Consider the following 19,546-nt stretch of genomic DNA (forward strand, 5'->3'; position numbering starts at 1 on the left):
GAAATGTTTCTATATCTAATGGTAAAATGATATTTATCCAGTATTTCTATAAGTAAAAGTCTGAGATTTCTGTGGGAAATGGTCATTTGTTCCTCTTAAACCAGTTCTGAATGTAAATAAAACATTGCTCTGATGAAGTCTCCACATTGTATTTTAGCCTTTCATTTCATGTGTAGGGCAGGACAAGCCCATGATGTATCTGTGTAACACATGGAAGGTGCTATAATAACAGCCTTAGGCTGGTTTCACACCAGCGTTCGGCAGGGCTGCGGATGGCAGCCTTCTTCCTCCGTTAAGGCTACTTTCACACTAACGTCGCTTGCTGTACGTCTCAATGCGTCGTTTTGTAGAAAAACCGCATCCTGCAAAGTTGCCTGCATGATGCGTTTTTTCTCCATAGACTTTCATTAGCAACACATAAGGACGGATTGCCACACGTCGCATCCGTCATGCGACAGATGCGTCGTGTTTTGGCGGACCGTCGGCACAAAAAAAGTCGAGTCCGCCATTTTTGACCGCGCATGCGTGGCCGAAACTCCGCCCCCTCCTCCCTGGAACTCACAATGGGCCACGGATGCGTTGTAAAACTGCCTCCGCTGCCCACGTTCTACATAAAACACACTGTCCGTCGGGCCGACGGTTTGCGACGGCCCGTACCGACTGACTAGTGTGAAAGTAGCCTAAGCCCTGCTCACTGCCACAACTCTTCATTCAGTTCTGCCTACGTCTGCATGCGTCCTGCATACCCTATCTTTAATATTGGGTACGCAGGCCAAGCGGATGCCTCCGCATGCGTTGTTTTAACGCTGCGCCGACTGCAATAAAATGCAACATGTTGCGTTTGACGCAGTTCAGCTCATCTTCAAAATGAGGCATGCCTGCGTACCCAATGTTAGGGGACGCATGCAGACTTAGGCGGAGCTGAAGGAAGAGGCGCAGCAGTGGGCAGGGCTTAATGGAGGAAGAAGGCTGCCGAACGCTGGTGTGAAACCTGCCTGAGACAGGTAAGCCACCTTTGAAACAATGTTCACATGTACAAGCTCTTAGCCCCTTTGTGGCGGGGCCAATTTTTTAAAATCTGACCAGTGTCACTTTATATAGTAATAACTCTGGAATGCTTCAACATCCCATTGATTTTGAGATTAATTTTTTTTTTCGTGTTATATTAGACTTTATGATAATGGTAAACTTGAGTTGATATGTTTTGCTTTATTTTGTAAAAAATCAGAAATTTTACAAATTTTAAAAAATATAAATTTTTAATGATTTTCCCGGGGTCACACTAGAGAGGAATACGGACGAGTGCTATGCGAGAAAAAAATCGCATAGCACTCGAACCAATGTTAATCTCCCATCACTTTTTTTTCACGGCCGTATATGTGCGAGTGAAATTGCAGTATGCTGTGATTTGCACCGTATATCAGCCGAGACTCGCCAATGAAAGTCTATTTGTGCACGAAAAACTCGTACCACACGGGCCATCAGTGTGACTTGCGAAAAATACGCAACGGTGTCCTTTGAAAGGCCGACAATTCAGGTGCAGTGTACAGTAAAATCACACTGACAGGTTACAATAGAATAGATATATATACACACAGTATAGGTGTATATAAAATCTAAAGAGATACACTACAGACCAAAAGTTTGGACACACCTTCTCATTTAAAGATTTTTCTGTATTTTCATGACTATGAAAATTGTACATTCACACTGAAGGCATCAAAACTATGAATTAACACATGTGGAATTATATACTTAATTTCAGTTGTTTCACACTTTTTTGTTATGTCTTATATTCTAGGTTCTTCAAAGTAGTCACCTTTTTCTTTGACTGCTTTGCACACTCTTGGCATTCTCTTGATGAGCTGCAAGAGGTAGTCACTGGGAATGATTTTCACTTCACAGGTGTGCCCTGTCAGGTTTAATAAGTGGGATTTCTTGCCTTATAAATGGGTTTGGGACCATCAGTTGTGTTGTGCAGAAGTCTGGTGGATACACAGCTGATAGTCCTACTGAATAGACTGTTAGAATTTGTATTATGGCAGGAAAAAAGCAGCTAAGTAAAGAAAAACGAGTGGCCATCATTACTTTAAGAAATGAAGGTCAGTCAGTCGGAAAAATTGGGAAAACTTTGAAAGTGTCCCCAAGTGCAGTGGCAAAAACCACCAAGCGCTACTAAGAAACTGGCTCACATGAGGACCGCCCCAGGAAAGGAAGACCAAGAGTCACCTCTGCTTCTAAGGATAAGTTTATGCGAGTCACCAGCCTCAGAAATCGCAGGTTAACAGCAGCTCAGATTAGAGACCAGGTCAGTGCCACACAGAGTTCTAGCAGCAGACACATCTCTACAACAACTGTTAGGGCTTGTTTCCATTTGCGAGAAACACATCCGTATCTCGCATGTGGAAACCAAGCTGTGATGCTGACACTTTGGAGCGGAGCGTGCAGCTCCATGTGTTCCTATGCGGCCGCATGCTCCGCTCTGGAGTGCCGGTGCTACAGCTTGGTTTCCACATGCGAGATACGGACGTGTTTCTCGCAAATGGAAACAAGCCCTTAAGAGGAGACTTTGTGCAGCAGGCCTTCATGGTAAAATAGCTGCTAGGAAACCACTGCTAAGGACAGGCAACAAGCAGAAGAGACTTGTTTGGGCTAAATAACGCAAGGAATGGACATTAGACCAGTGGAAACCTGTGCTTTGGTCAGATGAGTCCAAATTTGAGATCTTTGGTTCCAACCACCGTGTCTTTGTACACAGAAAAGGTGAACGGATGGACTCTAAATGCCTGGTTTCCACCGTGAAGCATGGAGGAGGTGTGATGGTGTGGGGGGGCTTGGCTGGTGACACTGTTGGGGATTTATTCAAAATTGAAGGCATACTGAACCAGCATGGCTACCACAGCATCTTGCAGCGACATGCTATTCCATCCGGTTTGCTTTTAGTTGGACCATAATTTATTTTTCAACAGGACAATGACCCCAAACACACCTCCAGGCTGTGTAAGGGCTATTTGACCAAGAAGGAGAGTGATGGGGTGCTACGCCAGATGACCTGGCCTCCACAGTCACCAGACCTGAACCCAATCGAGATGGTTTGGGGTGAGCTGGACCGCAGAGTGAAGGCAAAAAAGGCCAACAAGTGCTAAGCATCTCTGGGAACTCCTTCAAGATTGTTGGAAGACCATTCCCAGTGACTACCTCTTGAAGCTCATCAAGAGACTGCCAAGAGTGTGCCAAGAGTGTGCAAAGCAGTCATCAAAGCAAAAGGTGGCTACTTTGAAAAACCTAGAATATAAGACATATTTTCAGTTGCCTTACACTTTTATTAAGTATATAGTTCCACATAGTTTTGATGCCTTCAGAGTGAATGTACAGTTTTCATAGTCATGAAAATACAGAAAAATCTTTAAATGAGGTGTGTCTAAACATTTGGTCTGTACTGTCTGTGTGTATGTATGTGTGTGTGTATATGTGTGTATATATATATATAATATAATATATCACACGGACAGCGGAATAGCTGATAGTTAATTTGTCGGCTTCTGTTAAATCATTGCAGAGGCTGACAGGATAGGAGACATGGTTTACATACAGTAAACCATTGCAGAACAGTTAGACTTATATAGGTCAGTGACTAATACGGTTAGTAGTGTGTGTGTGTGTAAAATTTGGGGCCTGTATGTATTTAATGTTTTCACTGAAAAAACTGGCGTGGGCTCCCGCAAAATTTTCTGTGCCACAGAGGGAAAGCCAGTGACTGAGGACAGATATTATAGCCTAGAGAGGGACCATGGTTATTGCCACCCCAGAAAAGGTGCATCTGTAAGATGCGCCAATTCTGGCACTCAGCCTCTGTCTTCTCACTGCCCTGTAGTGGTGGCATATGGGGTAATAAGGGGTTAATGTCACCTTTGTATTGTAAGGTGACATTAGGCCAGCTTAGTAATGGAGAGATGTCTGATAGATGCCTCTCCATTACTAACCTGTGGGCTTGATGTTACTTGACAATAAAAAGGTGACATCAACCGCACAATTATGAACCCCTCTGCTACAGGGCAAGTGGGAAGAGCGAGGCTAAGTGCCAGAATTGGCACATCTATAAGATGCGCCATTTCTGCGACAGCTGAGAGCTGATGGTTTTTAGCCTGTGGGGCTGCCAATATCCATGGCCTCTTCACAGGCTATAAATATCAGCCTACAGCTGTCTGCCTAGCATTTGCTGGTTGGATTTTATGTCAATATTTTGTGTCCCCCTGTAAAATAGCCAGTAAAGGCTAAGCAAACAGCTGTGAGCTGATATTAATAGCCTGGGAACCTTTATGGTTATTGGCTCCTTTCCAGAATAGTAACATCAGCTGTCAGCTTTCCCACTGCTGGTTATGAAAATTATGCGGGAGCCCATGCAGGTTTTATTTTTTGAAAAATAAACATATTGCATTTCACGCAGGTTTCTTAGTTGTTTTTTTTACAGCATATGTAGGTTAACCCCTTCATGACCTTGGGATTTTTCGTTTTTCCGTTTTCGTTTTTCACTCCCCTCCTTACCAGAGCCATAACTTTTTTATTTTTCCGTCAATTTGGCCATGTGAGGGCTTATTTTTTGCGGGACAAGTTGTACTTTTGAACGACATCATTGGTTTTACCATGTCGTGTACTAGAAAACGGGAAAAAAATTCCAAGTGCGATGAAATTGCAAAAAAAGTGCAATCCCACACTTGTTTTTTGCTTGGCTTTTTTGCTAGGTTCACTAAATGCTAAAACTGACCTGCCATTATGATTCTCCAGGTCAGTACGAGTTCATAGACACCTCACATGACTAGGTTATTTTTTACCTAAGTGGTGAAAAAAAATTCCAAACTTTGCTCAAAAAAAAAAAAAATTGCGCCATTTTCCGATACCCGTAGCGTCTCCATTTTTCGTGATCTGGGGTCGGGTGAGGGCTTATTTTTTGTGTGCCGAGCTGGCGTTTTTAATGATACCATTTCGGTGCAGATACGTTCTTTTGATCGCCCGTTATTGCATTTTAATGCAATGTCGCGGCGACCAAAAAACCGTAATTCTGGCGTTTCTATTTTTTTTCTCGTTACGCCGTTTAGCGATCAGGTTAATGCTTTTTTTTTATTGATAGATCGGGCGATTCTGAACGCGGCGATACCAAATATGTGTAGGTTTGATTTTTTTTTTATTGATTTATTTTGATTGGGGCGAAAGGGGGGTGATTTAAACTTTTATGTTTTATTTATTTTTTTCACATTTTTTTAAACTTTTTTTTTTCACTTTTGCCATGCTTCAATAGCCTCCATGGGAGGATAGAAGCAGGCACAACGCGATCGCCTCTGCTATGTAGCAGCGATCATAAGATCGCTGCTACACAGCAGAATTGCAGGTGTGCTGTGAGCGCCGACCACAGGGTGGCGCTCACAGCTGCCGAGGATCAGTAACCATAGAGGTCTCAAGGACCTCTATGGTTACCATTCAGAAGCATCGCCGACCTCCGATCATGTGACGGGGGTCGGCGATGACGTCATATCCGGCCGCCCGGCCCGATGCGGTAGTTAAATGCCGCTGTCTGCGTTTGACAGCGGCATTTAACTAGTTAATAGGCGCGGGCAGATCGCGATTCTGCCCGCGCCTATTGCAGGCACATGTCAGCTGTTCAAAACAGCTGACATGTCCCGGCTTTGATGCGGGCTCACCGCGGAGCCCTGCATCAAAGCAGGGGAGCTGACCTCGGACGGTATAGTACGTCCGAGGTCAGTAAGGGGTTAATTATGTTAATGCTCTTACATGGGTGCATGGGTGTGTGTCTTTAGTTAATATTAATGAGGGTATCTCGTGAAGAGTTTGAATAAGGAAATGCATCAAATTCCTTTATTTTTTTAAATATATCTTTATTTAGCGCTCACGATTTACAGAAACGCATCAAATCCGCATAAAAAAGTACAGAATTTCCACTGCGTTTTCTGCTAAGAGACGCACTAACCATGCAGACATTTCCTCAAGCAAATCTGCAACGTGCGCACTTAGCCTTAACCATTATGCATCCATATTCATTAATGAGCAGAACCACGTGACCGCTGAACACAGGAAGAGCTGCCCGGAGACCATCGGACATGCAGGGACCGTGCCAGGAGCAGGTGAGTATGTGACAGCCGCCGCTTCCCCGCCGACAATGACTCGAGAATAAGCCGAGAGGGTCTCTTTCTGCCCAAAAAAATTTCGGCTTATACGCGAGTATATACGGTACAGCACTCTAGAAGGGTGTGTATAAGGGCATATAGGCGCTGGTGGTACTATATATGGGGAAAACCTGGTGACAGGTTCCCTTTAAGAAACCTATGGAACTAGGTTAAAATTTGCATTTTTTTGGATGGTGAAAAACTTGTAATTTAAATATTGATGGTGGCTGAACTGCAGGTGGTCTGTGTCGCTTCATAAGTTTAAGGCCGGGGTCACACTAGCGTAGAATACGGACGAGCGCTATGTGAGAAAGCATCGCATGGCACTCGGACCAGTGTTAATCTATGGGGCAGATCACATCTGTGATTATTTTTTCATGCCAAACAAATCAGCATACGAGAAGAATCGCAGCATATATACCTGACAGGGGCCCATACATTCTGATATTATCAGTAATATATACCTGACAGGAGCCCACACATTCTGATATCATCAGTAATATATACCTGACAGGGGCCCATACATTCTGATATCATCAGTAATATATACCTGACAGGGGCCCATACATTCTGATATCATCACTAATATATACCTGACATGGGCCCATACATTCTGATATCATCACTAATATATACCTGACAGGGGCCCATGCATTCTGATATCATCACTAATATATACCTGACATGGGCCCATACATTCTGATATCATCACTAATATATATACCTGACAGAGGCCCATACATTCTGATATCATCACTAATATATACCTCACAGGGGCCCATACATTCTGATATCATCAGTAATATATACCTGACAGGGGCTCATACATTCTGATATCATCACTAATATATATACCTGACAGGGCCCATACATTCTGATATCACTAATATATACCTGACGGGGCCCATACATTCTGATATCATCACTAATATATACCTGACAGGAGCCCATACATTCTGATATCATCACTAATATATATACCTGACGGGGCCCATACATTCTGATATCATCACAAATATATACCTGACAGAGGCCCATACATTCTGATATCATCAGTAATATATACCTGACAGGGGCCCATACATTCTGATATCATCAGTAATATATACCTGACAGGGGCTCATACATTCTGATATCATCACTAATATATACCTGACAGGGGCTCATACATTCTGATATCATCACTAATATATACCTGACAGGGGCCCATGCATTCTGATATCATCACTAATATATACCTGACAGGGGCCCATACATTCTGATATCATCACTAATATATATACCTGACGGGGCCCATACATTCTGATATCATCACTAATATATACCTGACAGAGGCCCATACATTCTGATATCATCAGTAATATATACCTGACAGGGGCTCATACATTCTGATATCATCACTAATATATATACCTGACAGAGGCCCATACATTCTGATATCATCACTAATATATACCTGACAGAGGCCCATACATTCTGATATCATCAGTAATATATACCTGACGGGGCCCATACATTCTGATATCATCACTAATATATACCTGACAGGAGCCCATACATTCTGATATCATCACTAATATATACCTGACAGGGGCCCATACATTCTGATATCATCACTAATATATACCTGACAGAGGCCCATACATTCTGATATCATCAGTAATATATACCTGACGGGGCCCATACATTCTGATATCATCACTAATATATACCTGACAGAGGCCCATACATTCTGATATCATCAGTAATATATACCTGACAGGGGCTCATACATTCTGATATCATCACTAATATATATACCTGACAGAGGCCCATACATTCTGATATCATCACTAATATATACCTGACAGGAGTCCATACATTCTGATATCATCACTAATATATATACCTGACAGGGGCCCATACATTCTGATATCATCAGTAATATATACCTGACAGGGGCTCATACATTCTGATATCATCACTAATATATATACCTGACAGAGGCCCATACATTCTGATATCATCACTAATATGTACCTGACAGGGGCCCATACATTCTGATATCATCACTAATATATATACCTGACGGGGCCCATACATTCTGATATCATCACTAATATATACCTGACAGGAGCCCGTACATTCTGATATCATCAGTAATATATACCTGACAGGGGCCCATACATTCTGATATCATCAGTAATATATACCTGACAGGGGCTCATACATTCTGATATCATCACTAATATATATACCTGACAGGGGCCCATACATTCTGATATCATCACTAATATATATACCTGACGGGGCCCATACATTCTGATATCATCACTAATATATATACCTGACGGGGCCCATACATTCTGATATCATCACTAATATATACCTGACAGAGGCCCATACATTCTGATATCATCAGTAATATATACCTGACAGGGGCTCATACATTCTGATATCATCACTAATATATATACCTGACAGAGGCCCATACATTCTGATATCATCACTAATATATACCTGACAGGGGCCCATACATTCTGATATCATCAGTAATATATACCTGACAGGGGCCCATACATTCTGATATCATCAGTAATATATACCTGACAGGGGCTCATACATTCTGATATCATCACTAATATATACCTGACAGGGGCCCATACATTCTGATATCATCACTAATATATATACCTGACAGGGGCTCATACATTCTGATATCATCACTAATATATACCTGACAGGGGCCCATACATTCTGATATCATCAGTAATATATACCTGACAGGGGCCCATACATTCTGATATCATCAGTAATATATACCTGACAGGAGCCCATACATTCTGATATCATCACTAATATATACCTGACAGGGGCCCATACATTCTGATATCATCACTAATATATATACCTGACGGGGCCCATACATTCTGATATCATCACTAATATATATACCTGACGGGGCCCATACATTCTGATATCATCACTAATATATACCTGACAGAGGCCCATACATTCTGATATCATCAGTAATATATACCTGACAGGGGCTCATACATTCTGATATCATCACTAATATATATACCTGACGGGGCCCATACATTCTGATATCATCACTAATATATACCTGACAGAGGCCCATACATTCTGATATCATCAGTAATATATACCTGACAGGGGCTCATACATTCTGATATCATCACTAATATATATATTCCTGACAGAGGCCCATACATTCTGATATCATCACTAATATATACCTGACAGGGGCCCATACATTCTGATATCATCAGTAATATATACCTGACAGGGGCTCATACATTCTGATATCATCACTAATATATATACCTGACAGAGGCCCATACATTCTGATATCATCACTAATATATACCTGACAGAGGCCCATACATTCTGATATCATCAGTAATATATACCTGACAGGAGCCCATACATTCTGATATCATCACTAATATATACCTGACAGGAGCCCATACATTCTGATACCATCACTAATATATACCTGACAGGAGCCCATACATTCTGATATCATCACTAATATATACCTGACAGGAGCCCATACATTCTGATACCATCACTAATATATATACCTGACAGAGGCCCATACATTCTGATACCATCACTAATATATACCTGACAGGAGCCCATACATTCTGATATCATCACTAATATATACCTGACAGGAGCCCATACATTCTGATACCATCACTAATATATATACCTGACAGAGGCCCATACATTCTGATATCATCAGTAATATATACCTGACAGGGGCTCATACATTCTGATATCATCACTAATATATATACCTGACGGGGCCCATACATTCTGATATCATCACTAATATATACCTGACAGAGGCCCATACATTCTGATATTATCAGTAATATATACCTGACAGGAGCCCATACATTCTGATACCATCACTAATGTATATACCTGACAGGAGCCCATACATTCTGATATCATAACTAATATATACCTGACAGGGGCCCACACATTCTGATATCATCACTAATATATACCTGACAGGAGCCCATACATTCTGATATCATCAGTAATATATACCTGACAGGAGCCCATACATTCTGATATCATCAGTAATATATACCTGACAGAGGCCCATACATTCTGATATCATCACTAATATATATACCTGACAGGAGCCCATACATTCTGATATCATCACTAATATATACCTGACAGGGGCCCACACATTCTGATATCATCACTAATATATACCTGACAGGGGCCCATACATTCTGATATCATCAGTAATATATACCTGACAGGGGCCCATACATTCTGATATCATCAGTAATATATACCTGACAGGGGCTCATACATTCTGATATCATCACTAATATATACCTGACAGGGGCCCATACATTCTGATATCATCACTAATATATACCTGACAGGAGCCCATACATTCTGATATCATCAGTAATATATACCTGACAGGGGCCCATACATTCTGATATCATCAGTAATATATACCTGACAGGAGCCCATACATTCTGATATCATCACTAATATATACCTGACAGGGGCCCATACATTCTGATATCATCACTAATATATATACCTGACGGGGCCCATACATTCTGATATCATCACTAATATATATACCTGACGGGGCCCATACATTCTGATATCATCACTAATATATACCTGACAGAGGCCCATACATTCTGATATCATCAGTAATATATACCTGACAGGGGCTCATACATTCTGATATCATCACTAATATATATACCTGACGGGGCCCATACATTCTGATATCATCACTAATATATACCTGACAGAGGCCCATACATTCTGATATCACTAATATATACCTGACAGGGGCCCATACATTCTGATATCATCAGTAATATATACCTGACAGGGGCTCATACATTCTGATATCATCACTAATATATATATTCCTGACAGAGGCCCATACATTCTGATATCATCACTAATATATACCTGACAGGGGCCCATACATTCTGATATCATCAGTAATATATACCTGACAGGGGCTCATACATTCTGATATCATCACTAATATATACCTGACAGGAGCCCATACATTCTGATATCATCACTAATATATACCTGACAGGAGCCCATACATTCTGATATCATCACTAATATATACCTGACAGGAGCCCATACATTCTGATACCATCACTAATATATATACCTGACAGAGGCCCATACATTCTGATATCATCAGTAATATATACCTGACAGGGGCTCATACATTCTGATATCATCACTAATATATACCTGACAGGGGCTCATACATTCTGATATCATCACTAATATATATACCTGACGGGGCCCATACATTCTGATACCATCACTAATGTATATACCTGACAGGAGCCCATACATTCTGATATCATAACTAATATATACCTGACAGGGGCCCACACATTCTGATATCATCACTAATATATACCTGACAGGGGCTCATACATTCTGATACCATCACTAATGTATATACCTGACAGGAGCCCATACATTCTGATATCATAACTAATATATATACCTGACGGGGCCCATACATTCTGATATCATCACTAATATATACCTGACAGGGGCCCACACATTCTGATATCATCACTAATATATACCTGACAGGGGCTCATACATTCTGATACCATCACTAATGTATATACCTGACAGGAGCCCATACATTCTGATATCATAACTAATATATATACCTGACGGGGCCCATACATTCTGATATCATCACTAATATATACCTGACAGGGGCCCACACATTCTGATATCATCACTAATATATACCTGACAGGGGCTCATACATTCTGATATCATCAGTAATATATACCTGACAGGAGCCCATACATTCTGATATCATCAGTAATATATACCTGACAGAGGCCCATACATTCTGATATCATCACTAATATATATACCTGACAGGAGCCCATACATTCTGATATCATCACTAATATATACCTGACAGGGGCCCACACATTCTGATATCATCACTAATATATACCTGACAGGAGCCCATACATTCTGATATCATCACTAATATATACCTGACAGGAGCCCATACATTCTGATATCATCAGTAATATATATACCTGACAGGAGCCCATACATTCTGATATCATCACTAATATATACCTGACAGGGGCCCACACATTCTGATATCATCAGTAATATATACCTGACAGGGGCTCATACATTCTGATATCATCAGTAATATATACCTGACAGGAGCCCATACATTCTGATATCATCACTAATATATACCTGACAGGGGCCCACACATTCTGATATCATCACTAATATATACCTGACAGGGGCTCATACATTCTGATATCATCAGTAATATATATACCTGACAGGAGCCCATACATTCTGATATCATCACTAATATATACCTGACAGGGGCCCATACATTCTGATATCATCAGTAATATATATACCTGACAGGAGCCCATACATTCTGATATCATCACTAATATATACCTGACAGGGGCCCACACATTCTGATATCATCAGTAATATATACCTGACAGGGGCTCATACATTCTGATATCATCAGTAATATATACCTGACAGGAGCCCATACATTCTGATATCATCACTAATATATACCTGACAGGGGCCCACACATTCTGATATCATCACTAATATATACCTGACAGGGGCTCATACATTCTGATATCATCACTAATATATATACCTGACGGGGCCCATACATTCTGATACCATCACTAATGTATATACCTGACAGGAGCCCATACATTCTGATATCATAACTAATATATACCTGACAGGGGCCCACACATTCTGATATCATCAGTAATATATACCTGACAGGGGCTCATACATTCTGATACCATCACTAATGTATATACCTGACAGGAGCCCATACATTCTGATATCATAACTAATATATATACCTGACGGGGCCCATACATTCTGATATCATCACTAATATATACCTGACAGGGGCCCACACATTCTGATATCATCACTAATATATACCTGACAGGGGCTCATACATTCTGATACCATCACTAATGTATATACCTGACAGGAGCCCATACATTCTGATATCATAACTAATATATATACCTGACGGGGCCCATACATTCTGATATCATCACTAATATATACCTGACAGGGGCCCACACATTCTGATATCATCACTAATATATACCTGACAGGGGCTCATACATTCTGATATCATCAGTAATATATACCTGACAGGAGCCCATACATTCTGATATCATCAGTAATATATACCTGACAGAGGCCCATACATTCTGATATCATCACTAATATATATACCTGACAGGAGCCCATACATTCTGATATCATCACTAATATATACCTGACAGGGGCCCACACATTCTGATATCATCACTAATATATACCTGACAGGAGCCCATACATTCTGATACCATCACTAATGTATATACCTGACGGGGCCCATACATTCTGATATCATCACTAATATATACCTGACAGGGGCCCACACATTCTGATATCATCACTAATATATACCTGACAGGGGCTCATACATTCTGATACCATCACTAATGTATATACCTGACAGGAGCCCATACATTCTGATATCATAACTAATATATATACCTGACGGGGCCCATACATTCTGATATCATCACTAATATATACCTGACAGGGGCCCACACATTCTGATATCATCACTAATATATACCTGACAGGGGCTCATACATTCTGATATCATCAGTAATATATACCTGACAGGAGCCCATACATTCTGATATCATCAGTAATATATACCTGACAGAGGCCCATACATTCTGATATCATCACTAATATATATACCTGACAGGAGCCCATACATTCTGATATCATCACTAATATATACCTGACAGGGGCCCACACATTCTGATATCATCACTAATATATACCTGACAGGAGCCCATACATTCTGATATCATCAGTAATATATATACCTGACAGGAGCCCATACATTCTGATATCATCACTAATATATACCTGACAGGGGCCCACACATTCTGATATCATCAGTAATATATACCTGACAGGGGCTCATACATTCTGATATCATCAGTAATATATACCTGACAGGAGCCCATACATTCTGATATCATCACTAATATATACCTGACAGGGGCCCATACATTCTGATATCATCACTAATATATACCTGACAGGAGCCCATACATTCTGATATCATCAGTAATATATATACCTGACAGAGGCCCATACATTCTGATATCATCACTACTGTAATATATACCTGACAGGAGCCCGTACAGTCTACAATAATATATACCAGGAAGGAGCCCATACACTCTAGCATCTTCACAGTGAGCTGGCTAGAGTGTATGGGCTGCAGTCAGGCACCTGGAAGGAGCCCATACAGTCTAGGCTCAACCATGTAAGAAACCTCCGGAGCTGTTACCGGCGTCACATGATCACTACATCCAGTCATGGCCCCGTCCTGCCCCCGGTATAACACACAGTCCCATTATAGTCACATACAGAGATTTATCTCAGGCTCAGCACTGAGGGGGTTAATGTCCCCTGCGCCCAGTAATGGGGAATCTCCAGCACCTACCTCCACCTGCAGAGCCGCACACCACATATATGGCTGCTCTGTGCGCACAGGACCTGGGATGAGGTCACAGGAGGGGAGGAGTCAGGGGGTCACATGATCAGGGGCCTCTATGACTAGTGGCCATTGTGACAAGGTGCATTGTCCTTCTACTGTAGGGGAAACAGCTGCCATGAAGTGATGAACCTGATTGGCCAAAATGCTTCTGTAAGCCCTAATGTCCAAACATCCATCCAGAGATAATAAAGGGCCCAGGATGAGCCAAGAACACATTCCCGCCATTACTGCACCTGACAGAAAGGACACATGGACTCCTGCTGCTTGTATGAGATTCTGACCCACTAATCAGCACAGAAATCTGGACTCATCTGACTGCACAATGTTCCCACTGCTCAGTGATGTCATTTTTGTTCAGTTAAGTTTTTTCTCTCCATTTCCCTCAGACAATGGCGGCACTGGGACTGGGCATCTGGTGCTATAGTTCGCCTGTGTAAGGACCAATGATTGGATTCTAACACGTTAGTTGGACTCCAGTTCTGTATTCAGCTGACATTTCCAACACTGCACTACCTGCTCCTCAGCACAGTTATTGATAACTTCCTCGATGAGTTGTTTACGTCGACATTATCTCTTTCCATTGTATTTTTTATATTCCCAGTCTAATGTGATTTCACACTGAAAAATGATCACTTACTGTTATATTACTCTCCGAGGTTACAGGTCTAATCTGTGTACAGCAAGGCTTCAATTAACTGATAGAGGACCCTGAGGCTGTGTGCACACGTAGGGGGGATGTCTGCTGATTTTTCCGCACCTGTTTTTGTAAATCCTCAGGTAAACCGCACTGCGGATTCACTGCAGAATTACCGCGGATTTACCACAGTTTTTGTGCGGATTCCATCTGCAATTTACACCTGCGAATTCCTATTATGGAACAGGTGTAAACCGCTGTGGAATCCGCACAAAAAATTGACATGCTGCGGAATGTAAACCGCGGCGTTTCCGCACTGTGCACTGCGGTTTTTGTTTTCCATAGGTTTACATGGTACTGTAAACTCATGGAAAACCACTGCGGATCCGCAACAACCCGATAACGGAACAAAATTAGCCAACTACTAATTAGGTCAACTACCAACCAACCAACAGTTTTCCTTCCATACAAAGGTTAATTCATGATGAAATCCATGAACAAATGAGTCCACGGTACTTCTGGAGTTGGCAATGGAGCCAATTCCCCGGCCGGTTATGACCGACACGTTAGCACATACACAAATTTCACAAGTGGATACAAAATCTTTAACCCCTTAGTGACGGAACCAATTTGCAGCTATCCTGTCGAGGTGGTCTGGGCCCCTATGACCACCAACGGGATAGTACGTCATCACCAATCAGCTGCGCTGACGGGGGAGCGTTGGCGGTCGCGGCCGGGTATCAACTGATTAACATTAACCCCCACGGAACACTGCAATCAAACATGATCGCAGCGTTCTGGCGGCATAGGAAAGCATCAAGCAGGAATTGGGCTCCCTGCGTTCTTTCCTGAGACCTTTGGAACATCGCGATGTGATCACATTGTTCCGAGCGTCTCCTCCATCCTCCTCCCTGCAGGCCCCGTATCCAAGATGGCAGCGGGGGGCCTTCCGGGTCCGCAGGGAGGTGGCTTGCAAGCCTGCAGCACTGCCTGTCAGATCGCAGATCTGACAGAGTGCTATGCAAAGTGTCGATCAGCGATCTGACACTATAGCATGATGTCCTACCCTGGGACAAAGTAAAAAAAAAATATTTTACATGTGTAAAAAAAAAAAAATATTTATATATTGTCCCAATAAATACATTTATGTAAATAAATAAAAAAAACAATAAAAGTACACATATTTAGTATCACCACATCGGTAACTACCCGACCTATAAAACTGTCCAAATAGTTAACCCCTTCAGTGAACACCATAAAAAAAAAAAACGAGGCAAAAAAACATTGCTTTATCATCATATCGCAGAACAAAAAGTGGAATAACGAGATCTCTTCCTCCCAGAACTCCACCCCGGCCTTTTTTGGTGCGCCTCCTCAATTGCAGAGACAGGGATGCGATTCTTCGCTTGGCAAGGCACAAGGGCCCTATTAAATTCAATAACGCTACTATATCAATCTTCCCGGATTTCTCCATGGAACTTCAAAAGCAGCGAGTCCGATTTATGGAAGTTAAAAAGCAGCTCAGGGATAAGAACATCATTTACTCCATGCTTTACCCAGCTCGACTCCGCATTGTCCATGAAGGCTCCTCCTTATTCTTTACTGATCCGGCGGAGGTAGCCGAATGGTTGCGGTCATACAAGGGGTCTAGAGTGTCGGATTCCTAAGTAGTTCTCCTTGTCTAATGGCAACACAAATTGGAGCTCTCCATATGGGTGTTGAGTTTATCAACAATACCGGACGCTGGTTCCAGTGAGGGTATCCCCTTTTCTATCTGACTGTAGGAGTATAGGATTATACTCCTCCACTGTTCAAACTCTGTTTTGTTTGGGTTTTTACACCAGTTTTGATTGTTTGGTATGTTTGTTAGTCGCCAATGATAATTTTATGCTCTGATCCCTGCTCAGGTTATGGTGTATATTATTCCTTTTTCTAAGTGTGGATATGGGGTCTGAGATTATATATATGACATGGAATATACGGGGTATTAAGACTCCCCGAAAGAAAATCAAGGTATTTTCGCAGATTAAAAGGTATCATCCCTATGTTGTAGCACTTGTGGAGACACATCTGACCAGAGACAGTTAAATGTACACAAAAGCCGTGGGTGCAGTGGTCCCTTCACGCATTCATACTAGCTACTCTTTGTTGATACATAAGAGTGTTAGATGGGAGGCTAGGGAGGCACAACGAGATCCCGAGGATCGCTTTGTTTTTGTACACGCCTTTATTAATACGCTGGAATATGTGATATTATGTGTTTATAACCCACCCCCGGCTAGTATATCGGTTCTCCGCATGGCAATGGGTTTCTCCCTAAATTATCCTAATGCTAGTGTTATTTGTATGGGAGACTTTAACTTAGTCATGGATAATTTTAAAGATAGATTGAGACTGGACGGTGAGATGTCCGGGGGGCATCCTGCTCAATCCCCCTCTCAATTGGCACTATTTATGAGCGGTAGCAGATGGTTAGACCTATGGAGAACACACCACCCTGAGACAAAGGAATATACCTGCCATTCATCAACTAGACGATCTCTATCTTGCATAGATTACATATTTGGATCTAGTGACCTGGCATTATGGGTGGATAGTGTCGAACATGGTAATAGGGGGATATCAGACCACAGTCCAGTTATTCTTAAATTTAAATAGGGTCAGTCAAATAATAATATATCTTGGAAATTGAATCCCTTCTGGTTGAAATTGATAGATTCTAGTGATAGAACGGTTGATCAGCTGAACTGCTTTGTCTCTACTCATCCAGACTCCTCGAATCTTAATCTGTTTTGGGACACTCTAAAGGCATATTTAAGGGGATGTCTGTCCTCCACAATTTCCTACATAAAAAGGGTGACGGCAGGGGAGGATGATGAGATGGAGCGGCGACTGAGGGATTCGGAGGCCGCCTATGTAACCAATCAAACCAGTGGCAACAGAGCGGAATGGCTCACTTCCCAAAGATTATATACCCAGCATATAGACACTAAATCGAAACGTAAATTATTCTTTACCCGTCAATCCTATTTTGAGCTGGGGAATCAGGCCAGTACACTTCTAGCCTTTTTAGTACGCCAGCATAATACCTCTAATACAGTACTACAGATTCGGGCACTTGATGGTTCGCTGGTATCCTCTACTGAGGAGATTCTTCGGTGTTTTGTGTTTTTGTAATTACTATAAGTTATTGTACAAATCTGGTAGTAATCTTGGTGTCCCTGAATGTGTAGACTATTTATCGGACATAACGTTCCCCTCACTGTGTCCAACCCAGCAAGCTTTTATGGAGGCCGAGTTTACTCTGGAGGAAGTGGAGCACGCTATAATGGACATGGCCACTGGGAAGGCCCCTGGACCTGACGGGTTTCCCGCTGAGTTCTATAAAAAATATCGGAGCCACCTGGCACCACTTTTACTGAAGATACTCCGGAGTATATGGGAGGGAGAATCTATGCCTGAAACATTTTACGATGCAAATATTATTGTACTAAAAAAGGAGGGGAAGGATCCTTTGGAATGTGGATTGTATCGCCCCATATCATTGGTGAACGTAGATTATAAAATCTTCACTAAAATCTTGGCTACTAGATTAAACACGATCATGCTAGACCTTATACACCCAGATCAAACTGGCTTTATGCCTGGGAAAAGTACTTCTATCAATATTAGGCGGGTCCAATCGGTGATTCAATATAGTTCTTTAGAGTCGGATAATAATTGGGCACTGGCATCACTAGACACAGCCAAAGCGTTCGACTCTCTCGAGTGGCCCTTCCTCTCCGCATGTCTACAGAAATACGGTTTTGGGGACAAATTTATTAGAGGGATGGATACACTATATAGGAATCCTAGGGCACGTGTAATTGTGAATAATTCTATCTCTGATTCTTTTACCTTGCACAGGGGAACCCGTCAAGGATGACTTCTGTCCCCGGCCCTCTTTGCCCTCGCGATACAGGCTTTGGCAATACGCATAAGGTCCTCCACAGATATCAAGGGAATAAATATTGCGGATCGTGTGGATGCCATCGGTCTTTATGCCGATGACATGCTCATATTTATGGATAA

The 19,546-nt window shown here is 41.8% G+C and overlaps 1 protein-coding gene across 4 annotated transcripts in view; it reads right to left on the reverse strand.

Annotated features, from left to right (window-relative positions):
* Positions 1–19,546, reverse strand: part of LOC143767203 (uncharacterized) — a 684,359-nt gene that overhangs the window by 167,181 nt on the left and 497,632 nt on the right. The window contains exon 1 of one of the 4 annotated variants that reach the window (XM_077255332.1): positions 14,788–14,886. The exons of the other annotated variants lie outside the window; for them this stretch is intronic. Coding sequence (XP_077111447.1) covers positions 14,788–14,814 — 27 coding nt within the window. The 5' untranslated portion in view covers positions 14,815–14,886. Of the gene's footprint in view, positions 1–14,787; positions 14,887–19,546 lie in introns of those variants that run through there. 4 annotated transcript variants of the gene reach the window in all.

The sequence above is a fragment of the Ranitomeya variabilis genome, chromosome 4 (assembly GCF_051348905.1).
Source record: "Ranitomeya variabilis isolate aRanVar5 chromosome 4, aRanVar5.hap1, whole genome shotgun sequence".
NCBI classification, from domain to species: Eukaryota; Metazoa; Chordata; class Amphibia; order Anura; family Dendrobatidae; genus Ranitomeya; species Ranitomeya variabilis.